Source organism: Coenobita brevimanus, chromosome 46 (genome assembly GCF_032717465.1).
Source record: "Coenobita brevimanus isolate Jiangsu-jjx chromosome 46, ASM3271746v2, whole genome shotgun sequence".
NCBI classification, from domain to species: Eukaryota; Metazoa; Arthropoda; class Malacostraca; order Decapoda; family Coenobitidae; genus Coenobita; species Coenobita brevimanus.
Genome location: NC_136999.1, coordinates 36,777,204 through 36,793,282, shown reverse-complemented (window position 1 = coordinate 36,793,282; position 16,079 = coordinate 36,777,204). Strand labels below are relative to the sequence as shown.

At 41.1% G+C, this 16,079-nt stretch overlaps 1 protein-coding gene across 1 annotated transcript in view; it reads right to left on the bottom strand.

The window, feature by feature from the left end:
* Positions 1–16,079, bottom strand: part of LOC145398694 (ionotropic receptor 93a-like) — a 53,173-nt gene that overhangs the window by 15,952 nt on the left and 21,142 nt on the right. Inside the window, exons 2-3 of the mRNA XM_080271495.1 lie at positions 1,593–1,813; positions 487–667 (exon numbers count right to left, since the gene is read on the bottom strand). Coding sequence (XP_080127621.1) covers positions 487–667; positions 1,593–1,772 — 361 coding nt within the window. The 5' untranslated portion in view covers positions 1,773–1,813. The remainder of the gene's footprint in view (positions 1–486; positions 668–1,592; positions 1,814–16,079) is intronic.

The following is a 16,079-nucleotide window of genomic DNA, read 5'->3' as shown; positions in this document are numbered from 1 at the left end:
CATCACTTTACTCTTCCCTACATTCACCTACATTCACATTTATATTACATATGAGTACATATGACGAGCCTAATTAAATATACCCAAATATGAATTAAACTAGCTGGAATTTAACCTCTGTTGACTAACAAGACTGAATCTAAATGGTTGTTAGGACAAATAAATTTTCTTAAATGATCTGTATTGCCTGAAAGACAACCCACATCATCCTATGATATAATTGCTATTCTTCTAAAGCGCTTTTTCCAAATCTTTCCACGCCATGTGGGGTGAGGTAGGGTCCAGAGAAACAGAAAAAACAATCTAATGAAACACTAAGCAAAAATTACCCAACAGAATAAGCCTCGCTCCCAGTCACTCTCCATTCAAGCCACTGGAATCTTGACTCCAAATGACAAAAAAAAAAAAAAAAAAAAGCAAGTAGTATCGACCCTCACCTGTTTGGAGTTTATATATTATCATAAAAAATATTAAATGAACCCAGACCTGTTTGAGAAAAGTCTGCAGCCATGAAATTCCAAAAGTTTATATCGACATCAAAGACGGCATGAGTGCCAGGTTTAGCATATTTGATGATGTCTGGCAGTAGGTTGTTGTATGTGGTAGTTGTCACTCGCTCGGTGTCAAACATATCTGCAAACTCACGCCACATCCCACTTTGCACAGTCTGAAAAAGGAGTGACTCTCAGGAACAAAAGAGGAATAAAAATGTTGCACTACACTGAATCTTTGGCTGTAATACTTTGAATGTTATGATGCATGTCAAAATCAAAATATTGCAATACACTGAATCTCAAGAATCAATGAGGAATCAAAACGATCCAATACTGTGAATCTCAGGAACCACTGGCATATCAAAATGTTACAATACTTTGAATCCCATGAATCAAATGGGAATAACACTCTCGTGATATCTCAGGAACCAAAAAGAAATAAAAATGCTGCAATGCTTTGAATCTCAGGAACCACATACAAAGCAAAATGTTGCAGTATTTTGAATCTCATGAAACAAACAGAAATCCGAATGTTACAATACTTCGAATCTTAGGAAGCAAATAGAATTAAAAATAATGCGATTCTTTTTCAATATGAAGTGCAGGTAATGGAAGTGAAACAAACAATCTTACAAAACAAGGCCAAGTGCTTAAAGGAAAGGAATGTGACAGAACAATTAAAGAGGAGGTTAGGAATATATCCGAATGGCTGGGGAATAAAGTAATAACAATAAGTTACGATGTGAGCGTGTTAAGAGTGGTAAGGGATGCTTGGATATTTTTTTACAGTGCGGAAACCACGTAAAAGACTGTTAGGTAGTTATGGAATTGTGGGTCTGATTATATTATGGGAAAACTTAGTAGGAAAGAAACAGGGAAAGTTTTATGTATTTATGGAGTGGAAGGAAAGCTGCTAATTTTTACTTTTATGGTATTAGTGAATTATGAGTAAGGATCAGATAGATAAATAAAAAGATTGACAGGCAGATAGATAGATAGATAGATAGGTATGTACAGATATCGATATGATTCATGTTAGTAACGCAAAAAAGTACAGTTTAATACTGTTGACTGTAGTAGGAGTTGGATTATGCTTACTTTGAAAAATGTTGATTTTGTGGCAAAAGCAGCGATGAGCAATTTGATGTTTTGATCATCCAGGAAGTCTCTTAGGGTCTGGTAGGGATGGTCTATGTGTCTGACGGCCAGGAGGGACATGAGGTTGCCCACGTAGCTTTGTGTTAACACCACCATCATCAGCATCCACACCCCCTGCATCACCCTCTCCCACCACCACCACCCAGACGGCCTCGTTATGTCTGTTGAAAGTAACGTACAGTACACTGTACCGACAAATATTTGTCATAGCAGAGGATGCAAATGTAATCCATATATATATATATATACTGTATATCAGCCATTTGAGTATCCACTGCAGGACCGGCCTATCCCAACCGAAGTGGGAACGATACAGCCAATGTATCTCTACGAAGTGGCTTAGGCTGTCTGGTAGAGGTTGTATGTAGGGTGAGAAGTGCCTGTAAGTGCCATTGTAATGCTGGAGTGGCTTTGGATGCGTGTGTAGTCCGTGAAACAAGTGTAATCGGCCCGGGCAAGGCGACTGGGTGCAAGCATACTTTATGGCTGGCTCAACCACAACACCTCTTATGTCTGAAGAAGCAGTATGTGGCCGGGGGAACATTCCCTGGTGGGGCGCGAACCCTGGTTCTCCCACGTACGAAAATGCACACTCTACCACTGTACCACAGATCTATCTATCTATATCTATCTATCTATCTATCCATCTCTCTTTATCTCTCTCTCTCGCTGTATATATATATATATATATATATATATATATATATATATATATATATATATATATATATATATATATATATATATATATACTAGCCCGGGCCAAAAAGGTGAACACTCTAATCCAATTTGTTCTGGTTTAATCTTTCCTTCTATTCCAGAAAGACCATGTACCTCTCATGGTTTCAAAGAGGGAATATAAGTGGTCCAGGCCCTTTCTATTTTAGCTTTTCCAGACTAACGCACAGCACTTGTGGACTCTTGTTTACTATTACCGGTGGCTTCAAATGATCTCGGAGGTCAACCTTACATAGCCTGTGTATGAACTGGGGCTTATGTCAGTCTCCATGCCAAAAATTGGGCTGCAGGGGTACCCGTCGTTGCCTGGGCCAAACCAACACTCTACCAGTGACCTCAAATGACCCAGATCTGAATTTTGACCCCCCCAAACCATCCTTGGGTCACCCTAATTCAGAATATATATTGGTCTGAGGGTCTCTGGCTTTTGGTTTGAACGTGATTGAAGCACAAAAAAAGAATCAACGCGACTCTTTCATATCGATAGATAAGTAGAGAATGTGTGTGTGTCTGTCAGTGTGTCTGTACTCTAGGGAGATCGAGGGGGATGCAGATAGAACTCTAATCAGCTCTAACAGATGTGCAAGTAACTCTTTAAGGCGAGTTTAGATGTATACATTACAGTCGCTCTAATTTGAGAAGCGTTGCTAAAATTGCAAAGTGCTGGCTTTTCTTAGTGTCCTTCTGTTGGTTCAGATTGGAGCTACGCATTTTTGGTGTATCTACCAACGCTTTTCGGAGTGTAAGAGCAGGGCAGGCCAAGTGAGTGGCAAAAATACAGCAAGCAGAGACTCATCTGAGAATTTGAAGGTTGTGTATAATTCACATAAAATGATATGCCATATATATATATATATATATATATATATATATATATATATATATATATATATATATATATATATATATATATATATATATATATATATATATATATATATATATATATATATATATATATATATATATATATATATATTTGAGGGGTTGCACATCTTAAGGACCCAATGTGCTAGTAATAAAAAAAAAACGCCAGAAATAGCCTCCCAGGGAGGTTATTTCTGTCATTTTTTGGTGCGTTCGACCCTGAAGACTGTCGCACGTCTTAACCTGTGGGTTGTGAGCCACAGCTCAGGCTGGGTAGCGTCGTGTTGCGAGCCACAGCTCAGGCCGTGGTGGCCGTGCATCACCGTAAACAATTCCACCACTATGCAAAGTTACGCATGACGCTACTCAAAGATGGAGAGAGAGATTTTTTTTTTCTTTTGACCAGATGATGGCCTGGATGTTTATCTTCAGGTTTATAATAACCAAAAACAATTTTTTTTTCACTACTGCCGTACGTATTATTACGCATGGCCTTATGCAAAGACGGGGAGAGAGAGAGATTTTTTTCTTTTCACAAGGTGATGCCTTTGAAGTTTATCCTCAGGTTTATAATAAACAAAAATTAAATAAAAAGCTTGTTTCTTTTTTTTTCTTATTGATGCTTGGGCCCTTAAGACATGCGACTCCTTATACATATATATATATATATAAAATGTCTGTCCTTGTCTCTCTGTATTTCTATCCTCTTTGGAAATCGGGAAGGATGCATGCAGAGCTCTTCAAACAGTTCTAACAGGTGACACTCTGCACGACGAATTTAGATGTGTACATTACATTTACTAAAGTGACACATCTGATGGGCAATTTTAGAACTAATTAAAAATCTTCAAGTCAACATGGTGGAAATATAGTAGTCAGTTACCACAGAGGTTTTACTTCTACAGTCATGCCATTATTAGCTACAATGGGCCATATGGGTGGACTGGTTGGTGGGGTGGGCAGGGTTGGTGGGGTGGGTGCAAAGGGTTGACTGGACAGGTGCATGTGGAAGGGCTGGATAGGCGGGTGGGTGGGTGGACAAAGATGTGGTGTGGTAAGACAACGTGGGTGAGTGTGAATGAGTGGGTAGGAAGGGTGAGTGCATGGTTGGTGGGTGGATGAGTTCTGTAGGTGGGTTGGTGGGTGAGTGGATGAGCAGAGTGGATAGTGAGAAAATAGGTCCATGGTAGGAATAGGTGCATGGGGAGCATATCCCTGGGGAAATGGTCCCGAGAAGGGACATATGTTCAGTGGGTTGAATGGAGTCTCAAGTATCTCTTCCAACAAGGGAAGTGGTCAACAAAGTTCCAGGCAATGCCGGTATTGCACAACCATTAGGTTTTTTGTGGACAATGCCGGGTACCCCTGCTAGTGAGAAATATACAGTATGTATAACATTCAAGATATGCATAGTAAATGAATCAGACATTGTAATTAAGTTAGTACTAGCAATATTGAAAACTTACCACTAAGTTGCAAGCCTCTATACAGAAAAATTGCTTTGGAAATACTCTTAACCCTTTCCTAAGATATAATGCTAGACTACGGAACTGTTAAACTCTAAACACCATGATAAACGCATATTGGAGATGTCAAGAGTTACCAACGTGTTATCAATCTACCTTAACAACTTTAGCAGCCAACATCTCGAGAATTGGCAATGATGAGTGGAGATCGAAACATGGTAACCGATGTCGAGGTCGCCGTCCGGAAACCGATATCCCTGTTTTCCCCTCCTTCCCTCCCCCATACCCACACCACACCCCCTTCCCTCACTAAGGCTGCTTTCACACGAGTGGTTTCTCCCGCAGGGGTTCTTGTTGCGAGGTTTACAAAAACATTGAATCCAGTGAGACCGTTCACATGAGGCGGGAGCAGCAAAATAGTCGCAACGGCAGCCGCCACCGACCGTCTGGATCGCTAAACCGCGGCGGCAATAAAACTGTCAGTCAGGATGGGAGGCCACATGTTGCTATAGTTCCGTTCAGACGAGCAGTTTTGCCTACGGCGGCAGTTAGGTTTCAGCTCTGGGACAAACAACACCCAACCAACTGCTCTGCACCATCAGTAGCTGACATGTATTATAATCACGCATTTTTTATTTTTTGTAGTGTGAGGTGGACGTGTCAGAGACTGCTCCTGTAAACATTGTTTCAAAGCAAGATATAGAAAAATGGAAATAGAAAAAGAAAGATTTACATGAGCGAAGTAATATTTTAAAGAGAACTGTATAGTACAAACTCTGCAAGAGTAAACAATTACATTGAGGATCTCTCAAGATGGCGACAGGATTCACAGGAGGACTGGAGCATATGGACAAAGGCAGTATGGACATCTCAGGATCAACAAAGAGGGAAATAGTTAATAATGAAAAGGACAGTGATCATTATTATTGTCGGAAATCCTGCTCAGAAGTGGATACAGAGGATAAAGCTATGTGCTGTGAAGTATGTAGTTTTTGGTTTCACATCACCTGTGAAAATATTCCTAAGTCTGTTTACAATTATATGGTTAACCCGTCACGTCCCGAGCCTTTCCGCACCTATGATATCCCCCAGTCCCGAGCCTTTTTGGAAAAATTTATTTTCTTATGAAACTTCCGCTTAGGTCGAGAAACTATGGAAAATCTTGAAGAAAGTGGTCTCTGCGGTCTATAAGTGGTCTATACAGGTGCGGTTTCCCCCCGCAGGTATCGTATTCTGTAATGGGCTGGATATGCGTTAACGTTTTCTATGGTAAGGAGTAATGGGACAAACAACACACAACACCTCTACCTTTATTGAATTTGTACTAATAAACAATAACAGTAACAATATAATGTATTTCAGACACATATATAGGAAAAATAAGCATTGTACCATCGCGCGAGCATAGCGAGTTAGGTCCGAGTCGTATCATGCTATCTGCTAATTTTCTGTTATGAGTCTACCGATCATTTTTTCTACTTGTATACTTCTGTTTCAATGACAATTTACCAATTACAACTGTTTGTAAGTGTTTTCAGATGTTTTCATTCATTTTGATGACATGCAGCATAAGTTTAGCGCACATCAGCTTAGTAAGCGCACTCGCTATGACTCGTATTTCAACATACCAAATTGTTTTATCACTTTCCAATTATTTTCCCATTTACATAGAACCTTTCCCCCACCACTGTGAAGGTTTCCAATTATTTTCATTCATTACGAGGGCATTTAGCGATATGCTAGCGCCTATTCACGTAGCAACCACGATCTCAAACACTCGTGTTTCATCATCTACTTTATTTATTCACTCCAATTATATTTTCCCACTTACATTACACACGTTTACACCCCTCCAATGCACTGTACATACTTAATGCCATTATTTATTCAAGTGAGCGTGAGAATATCGCCTGAAAATACCCTCGCAAGGAATGTTACGTCATACATAATACTCACACACTTATATACTAATTCACTCACACACTTATATACTAATTATTCACTTTATCACTTGCTGACTTTTATTTTGACTAATACGTGCCTTATTCATTCGACTAAGCGTCAGGAAATCTTATCTTTATAGACACGCTATGAATATTTGACTTAGAAAATACATCATCATATACAATAATTTGAACTTATATTTTACCCGTAAGAATGAAACATAATAGAAAATTTATAATAAGGGGCCGCATTTATTGCACAGAGCGACAGAATATCGCATCAAACAACCCTCTCTATGTAAGTTTCAACTTAGGGCAGATTTATATACTTACACCCAATGTTTGCACTTATGTTCTACCCGTAGGCACTTTATACTAATATTTGGCGATCCACATGACTGATATTTTCACAGAGCGTCTGTCTGTCGCATTTACATCATAATTTCTGCGTCCTTTCGCAATCACACCATGCTAAAATTGCAGCAACGTGTGATATTCACTAAAACATGGGTGAATACACAGACCCACGTCACACTGCACGCACTCATAGCGGGTGTCCTTCCTCTGTGTCGTGAGTCTCACCTGGGAATGACTGCACACGTGACACCTGCGCTGGGGCCTAGGTCTGTTGGGCTGGGGCGGGATAGGAGTGGGGAAATGGCGGGCGGATATTCTCTGGGGAGTGTGGGTAATAGGGGCAGTGCGGGGGCGCTGTTGGGGCCTTTCAACAGCATATTTTGCAAAGATTTCTCGTGTGAGCTCCCTCACAAACCCTTCAAAGGTTTCCTGAACTCCTGTGGTCATGGCGTGAAGGTGGTGGCAATTCAGAGCAATGATATCTAGCAAGTGAAAGAACAGTTTTTTATACCACTTCATCGTGGTCCTGGCACACTCTACCGTCGATATCATGGAGTCTGACTGGTCCACGAGGCTCATGTTTATATTATAGTCCATGACACATTCAGGTTTCCAAACACGACGCCTGCTCTCGCTATGGTAATCAACAGAATCAGTACGGTGCATCAAGGGGCGGTGAACCGTGGACAAGAGGCTTACTTCTCTGTTGTGGTTCCACATTGTTGCAAGGATGTTGTTTGCTTTGAAGAAGACAACCTCACTCCTTGCAAGTTTCCGCCCTACCTTGACCATGTGACGCCGGTTCACCTTTACGGTTCCACAGACTTCCGTTTCATGTCTGTGAAGATAACGAGCGAGAAGAGGGCTAGTGTACCAGTTGTCGAGATAGAGAACGTGACCACGATGAAGGTAGTCTTGTATCATCGTCTTTACCACTGCTCCAGAAAGTCCTATACTTCGATCATCTATTATGTCTGTCTGTGCACCGGTGTACAAGACTATGTCTTGCACGTATCCAGTCCTACAGTCACACATAACAAAGATCTTGAACCCAAAACGGTGCCTTTTGCTGGGTATATACTGTCTGAATGAAATATTGCCTCTCCACAACACGAGACTCTCGTCTATGACGAGATCTCTATAGGGATAGAATGAGGATCGAAAGGTTTGCCTGAGGTGATCAAAGACCAGCCTAATTCGCCTCATTTTGTCTGTGTTGTTTGCATTTGCAGGGTCATTAGCATCATAAAAATGGAGGCGACTTAGAATTTGTTGAAACCGATTACGGCTCATCACTTGACCAAATATGGGGGTAAACATAACAGGGTCCCTAGTCCAGTAAGCAGGAATTCTATTTTTTCTTATTATACCCATCAAAAGGACAAGGGCAAAAAATAAGAACATTTCTGGAATGGAGACAGGGTAATCATAAATCATTGAATGCCTACTCCTTGTTCCCAATCTTTCACTTTCTAGCCGCTGGCCGCTTGCAAACAGGTTTGTTTGAAGCACGATCTGATCAACGAAGGCCTCACTGAAAAACAGGTGGAAAAAATCCAACCTGCTTGAATTACAGTGAATGCCTGGTGCAATGCAGCCAGATCGCCCCTGCTCAGTGAAGGGGTGAATGAGGGGAGAAAAATCACTCCCATCCTCCCAATCCCACGACACAAATCCCTCGTCCCCATCACCGCCTTCGTCTGGGTGGGGAGGAGATCCTGGTTGGGGAGGTTGGGGAGAAGGAGTACGGAGGGCTTCCCCACTGTCACTCCTCTTCCCTCTGCCTTTACCCTTTCCCTTTCCCTTACCCTTACGGCCTTGAGGAACATTAGGGGGCCGTGGGGATGAAATAGTTTGATATTGGGGAGCAGAAGACGTGCTGGGGAGTGGTTCCTCCACACCTTCCCCCTCCATTACCACACCACGTGCTCTCTCACGCAACCTTGCTCGACCACGTGTTAGGGGATATTGGGGAGCATAAGACGTGCTTTGGAGTGGTTCCTCCCCACCTTCCCTCTCTCTCACAACCCCACGTGATAAGGAACACACCCGCACTGGCCCACGTGATCCACTCTGCCGCCTCACACTGCGTAGGGAGAGCAATGACTCACCCACCTCACTCTCACTTTCCCTAATCCCAGGAATGTCCATGTCACTCCCCACTCCCTCCACTTCACTTCCTACCGCCCCAAACAGAATGCTAGGCCCATACCTGCTTAGACAACGTGGTGTGCGCTCTGGGCCATGATGCGTAATCACCTCCCGCCCATACCACATGGCAGCACGTCCCACGTCTCCGTCCTCGTCCTCGTCCTCGACCTCGAATTCGGCTTCCAAGGCACGCTGGGGATAGGGATATGACATACCACGTGCCTTCTTTGCCTCCTGCCCCTCTCTAGCAGCACGGTAAGTCATGTACTGCCGCTTCCTTGGTGACGGAACTTCCTCGTCACTGCTGGTGGTTTCTTCCTCCTCTGGCTGCACATAATCTTTGTCCATCTCCTTGTCATCCAGTGGGGAATCACTGTCGCCGGTAAAGGTGTCCAGGGCGACTTGAATTTCGCTCTCTGAGAGACCTCTCTTAGCCATGTCTGAGCAGGACCGTGGCTACCAGGTGGGTGGACGAGTGGCGGGCTAGCACGGGTCGCGCGGGGTCGCCGAGTGTCCCCGCCTGGTGGCAGGTAGGGGAAGGTCAGGCGAGGGTACGTACCGCAAATCAAGCGCGAAATTTGAAAATTGTCGAAATTATGCACATTGCAATTGCACGACGTACTGGTACGTCGCCGGGACTGGCAAATGCAAATCGTGGTGACGTACCCATACGTCGTCGGGACGGGGCGGGTTAATGATCTGTCCTCTAAAGAGTTTCACTGGATATACAGCTTATGTGATGTCGGGTATGAGAGAATATACAAGCATGTTATGAAGATAGAAAGGATGCAAGTAGAGCTCAATGAGAAGCATGATAAATTTGCAACTGTGGTTAAGAACATGACTCAGACTAATCAATTACTACGGAGTGAAACATTTGTCAATATAAAGGAGATGGAAGATAATACTGCTGCTAAGTTTAAGGAGATGGAGGATAAAATTTCTGTATTTAATGTGAGACTGGATAAAAAGGGATCAGCGCCTGATGGTCAGTCTCAGGAGAAGCAGTCACTTGAAGGCTTAGATGAATGAAAGAAAAGCACGTGAAAACAACACTGTGGTTTATAATATTAAAGAAACAATTCTGCTGAGGCCCAAGAGAGATTTCACCATGATCAGGAAGCATCTGAAAGGTTAATTGGATCCTGTAATACTGATGTTGATAATATTGCATGAGTTTCATGGATTGGTCTTAGAGCTGCAGGGAAGGATAGACCTATGCTTGTGGTGCTGAAAAGTACATCAGCCAAAATGAATATATTTAAGAACTGAGAAATTTAAAAGGGAAGCAAGAATGGGCAGGAGTAAGAATTTCTCACGATTTAACTAAAAACCAAAGAGAAGAGGAGAGAAGGTTATGGTCAGAAGCAAGAGTCTTAAATGAACAGCATACGTGGTCACGAGGCCAACTTGGAGAAGGAGAGTCACGAAGACGAGGGGAGGAGGAGAGGTCAATCAGGAAAAATCAAGGAAAAGAATATTGTAAATAGTGTAAATAAGTTATTTATGTTTACAGATGTAGATGTGTTAAGCTCAGATAAGCTAGATGAATTAAGAAATAGAATTAGTGTAATGGAGAATAAGTGAACAGTATTTGCCATTCAGGAAGTCAAGGCTAATAACCAAAGGTATGAGAAGAGCGTGGAAAAGTACCTAATTAATGGATATGTGTGTGTTGAGAAAAATGTAATCAGTGACACAGTAGAGGTCTTTTGATATATGTTGATGAAAATATTAAATTCAAGATAATAGATCTGAGGTTCAAGTATATTGAATATCTATGTATTGAATTACTGGGATATGATAGTAATGTACTCTTTTGCATCTATATTTCGGAGCCCAAGTTTAAGTGTGGATAATAATGAAGACCTATTAAAACTACTGGATGAAATATTTGAAACGAGAGTAAGATATTAAGTGCTAGCCAAAGACTTCAAGCTATCAAACACTGACTTGAGTAACTGAAGTATAGAGGATGGAACACCAAATGCTCTCTATGCAAGAGAATTTATAGAAAAATTAAGGGATGGTTTCGTAAGCCAACATGTATATGATATAACCAGGTTTAGAGGTACTGCTAAGGGAAATGTTCTAGACCTTTTACTGTCAAATGATGAAACAATAATCAGTAACATAATGATGGAATGTCCAAATGGTAAAAGTGACCACACAATTATCTATTTTAGCTGTGATCTGGAGGACGTCAGATGTGGAAGTAAGAAAACTGTATACATGTAGGAAAGAGGTAATTACGAGGCTCTCAGGATGAGACTGGAGCAGCAGTGGAAAGAAAAATTATCTTGTTGGTCATTCAAATAAAAGCTTTCCCAGGTATAAAAAATTACGAGCAAAAATCAAAAGGAAACAGAGGTTATGAAGTATTTTAAAACAGGTAAAAGAATCCGAACGTTCACGAGATGACAATGATCTTTCCAAAATTTAAGTAAAACATAGACGAACTCGAAATCAGGTCAGGAGAGAACCATGGAAAGATGTAAAAACGAAGGAGAAGGGAGAAGGGAGCAGCAAGTGTGGCAAAGAGTAATCCTAAAGCGTTTTGGAAGTATATACAGACCAGGATAAGATCAAGATGGACTATAATGGAAATGTACAACAGTGACGACATGACAGGAAAAACAGTAGTCGACAAGGAGAAAGCAATGACCCTAGCAGACCATTTCAGCAAGACATTTTGTGATGAGCCAGGAATGAACATAAGAGATTGTCCTGTGAAGAATTACGTACAGATAGGTGTAAGGAGATTAATGAAGGCACTAAAGAATCTGAAAGTGAACAAGTCCCCAGGTCCTGAAGGAATACTCACAAATACTCACAGATATCTTCTGGATGGAGGCATCCTCTAAGCCTGTATGTCCAGCTCACTACTACTCAGGTTAGTCATGTCAGCTGGGTGGTCGAGGCGGCTATACTCCAAACATGCTCTATAATTATATTTATTATCCTGATTGGCCCATAATCTGTCAAATTTCTTTTCAAAGTCTGTCACCGACTCCGCACTAACCACTGATTCAGGAAGACCATTCTATACATTATTTACCCTGTTACAGAAAGCATATTTCCTGATGTTCAGTCTCGCTCATTGTTTATAGATCTTCTTATTATGACCTCTTGTAGCCGAGTCTTGCCGGATAAAAATACCTTTGCACACATCCTTATTGTAAACTCCCGATAAAATTTCATAAACCTCTGTCATGTCACCTCTTATGCATCTATAAGCCAAAGTGGGTAAATCCAGCTTCTTTAATCTCTCCTCATATGACAAATCTCGTAGAGCAGGAATCAGCTTCGTCACCCTCCACTGAATATTTTCTATTGCCTCAATATCTTTCATCCTTTAAGGACACCAAGCTTGATTAGCATATTCAATATGTGGTCTAACTAGGGCAGTAAACAGAGGTTTAAAGGTTTCTTCATTCAGAGCACAAAGTGTTCTTTTTATGAGGCCCACAATCTTGTTTGCTTTATTTATTTTCTCTGCCATATGTTCTGAGAAACTTAACTCGCTGTGTGCCGGCTATTTTTAGCCCTATGGGTCACCCCAGTGCCGGCCATTTTTCAACCTTTTTTTTTACTAAAATGATAGATTTTGATGTGGAAACAACAAATTTTGCCATTAAACTGCTCACTGAGGCTCGGAAATGAGTTTTATTAAGTCCTGCATACTCGTGTACATGTATAGCCGCTGTCTCACGCTCACCACGTATGTGAGAGAAAGCCGTTTTCTATGTAAGGTATACTCAGGTATTTATGCTGGGAAGGTATAGCAATGTTCAGTACACTTTTTTGATTACTTATTACTCCAGCATCTATCACAATTTGTGTCTTTCTCTCTGTGAATGCATTATCTTACACTTACTTGAAGATAGGTACAACCTGGCTTCATTACATACAGTCCTGGCACTTACAAGAAGGTATTTACAACTTGACTTCACTATATAGTCTTTACACTAACAAGAAAATATTTACAATTTACATGAAAATATTTACAAAATGCCATCACTATGTACAGCACTGGGTGAGGCACACAGGCAGAGTGAGGCAGAATGAGCATGAGGGGGGGCAAGTGAGTGTATGGCCTTGATAGCCAGAGGGATGGTAGAGGAACAGTTACCTTACATGCCTGCCAATCTTTACCCGCAAACCTTGAAAAATGTAGTCACTGTGAAGTTCTTTATTTTAAACCATTTTAAAACGGCACTGGCACTGGCTGCGGAATTATGTCAGACCATTTTAAAACGGCACTGGCACATGGTGAGTTAAGTCACTATCAACCTCCACACCGAGGTCTTTTTCAGAACGTATTTCTTTCATTTCTTCCTCCATCCTATAGGTTCTTTTTTCAACATTTGTCCCTCTAATCCTCATATAACTGCATTTTGGGGGGTGGATTTTCAACAGCCATTCATGAGACCATTTTCTGATTTCTACTATATCCTCTTGCATCTTGTTTCAATCGTCATTATAAAAAATTTTTGTAAAAACCTTTGTGTCATCAGCATAGAGATAGACATTACAGTGTTTTACTACATCAGGCAAATTATTTATGAATATTACAAACAATAGTGGTCCCGGCACAGATCCCTGTGGAACACCATTCACTACTTCGCTCCAGGCAGAAGGCACACCATTAACTATCACCCTCTGTTGTCGGTCACTCAAAAATGCCTTTATCCAACTGAATATATCTCCTGTAATATTATATCCTCTGATTTTTTTTTCCAATAGTCACTGATGTGATACTGTATCAAAAGCTTTCATAAAGTCACAGTATGCAATGTCTATGGCCCCACCTTCATCCAGTATTCTTGTCCATTCGTCAGTAACTTTTATTAATTGTAGTACTGTTATCGTCCAGATATAAACCCATATTGCTTTTCACTAAATTGCTTGTTTCCTTCCATATGCTTTACAGTTTTTTCTTGTACCAAGGACTCCAAGATTTTGTAGATGATACTTGTCAGGCTAACTTGTCTATAATTTCCTGGGTCGCTCCTGTCCCCTTTTCCATATATAGTCGTAATATTCGCTCTCTTCCAATCTTGAGGGATGTGATGACTCCTCACTGAATGATTAAGTATAATTTTTAGTGGGTTCAATATAGTTTCCACTACCTCTTTAGCAAGTCGGGGATGTATTCCATCAGCCCCTAGTGATTTATTTCGCTTAAATTTATTAATTTCTTTACTTATATCCTCCCTCGTAATCTCGATAGTTTCCAGTACAGGAAATTGTTTTCTTGTTACTGTAGGGATATCCACTGCACCTCTTGTAAAGACACTGCTAAAGCATTTGGCCAAAATATCTGCCATTTCCTTGTGGTTGCTAGTTTTGTCCTTCTTCTCCTCAATAATATATAGGTCAGTTATGCATATGTTTTGTCCTGGACTGGACCTACTTCCAAAATATTTTTGGGGTTTCCTAAACGTTCCTTGCTATGTTTCTTTATTCTACATCTCCTTTCTAATTTCCTTCCTCACCTGATTATTCGTTCACTTATACTCCAGTTGCACTTCACCATATTCTCTATCCGTATCTCTATTGTCCTTTCTCATTTTCTTCAGCCTTTCCTATAACCTTTGCATTCTTTTTATCTTTTTCCATAGTTTTCCACTGATGAGTAAGTTGCTGTTTGTTCTCTTCCTATGGCCAACTGTACCTTTAAAATCTCTGCATGGTTTGCATTCACTGAATGCCTCTTGAAATTTGTATAGAAATTTTTTCCACATCTCATCCATGTTTTGTGTACCTAAATATTCTGTCCAGTTTATATTGAACTTTCTGATCAGTTTCATATTTTCCTTTCTCATAAAGATATCTAGCATTCTCACATTCTTTCGCATACTGTTTTACTATCTATCTATCTGTCCATATACCTAGACTACTTCCCCCAAGAAAAGGGAGGTAGCCGAGACAGGACGACACACTGCCAATTTACTCGTCCACTCAAACACATTCATTTGCATTTTACCCCCAAAGGGGAGAAGGGACAGATCCTCACTGCACCACACCGCTCAAGGGTCAATTCCGCAGTGTAAATTAGTGACATCCGCAGCAGGGCCCGACAGCAGCGCTGGTTTACCCCTGCCACAATATAATAGACCCATCCCCTTACCCGAACCTGACCTGATCAGATGATCAGACAAATGTGGGAGAATATCCCTTCAGGGCTGCGTCATTATTTATTCATTCACAATTTCTCTCCATTCATTTCTATCATGCACAGCCACTCTTCCTTGCTCAACAGACATCGTTCTATCAATAAACACTCTCTTCACACTGTCCATCCATCCTATTTGTGGTCTTCCTCTCAGCCTTACACCTCTCACATCAGATCTAGTTATCTTTTTCACCATTCGCTCATTATCCATTTTCTAGATATGCCCAAACCATCGCAACACCCTCTGCTCAACTTGATCAGCAATCTCCCGAACAACTCCAGTTCTCCTTCGTACTTCATCATTTCTCGCTCGATCCATATGTGCCACACGACACGTACTCCTCAGACACCTCATCTCCATTACATTCAAACTTTTCCTCTCTGCTACACCCATATTCCATGTTTCAGCCCATATAAAGCAGTTGGTACCACAACACCCTCATACAACCTTCTCTTTACATCCATCCTCCCAGCATCTTTCCTACTTCATTCATCCTAAACTTCACTTTTGCATCTATTCTTCCTTACACAGCAACATGTGACCCTAAATATTTAAAACACTCTTCCTCCTCAAGCACATCACCATTCAAAACTATATTCATCCTTCTACCATCTACCAACCTTGTACATTACATCACTTTACTAGTATTCTCATTTACTTTCAGTTTCCTTTCACACACCCTTCCAAACTCCTCTACCAACTGTCTCAGTCTCTCCTATGAATCAG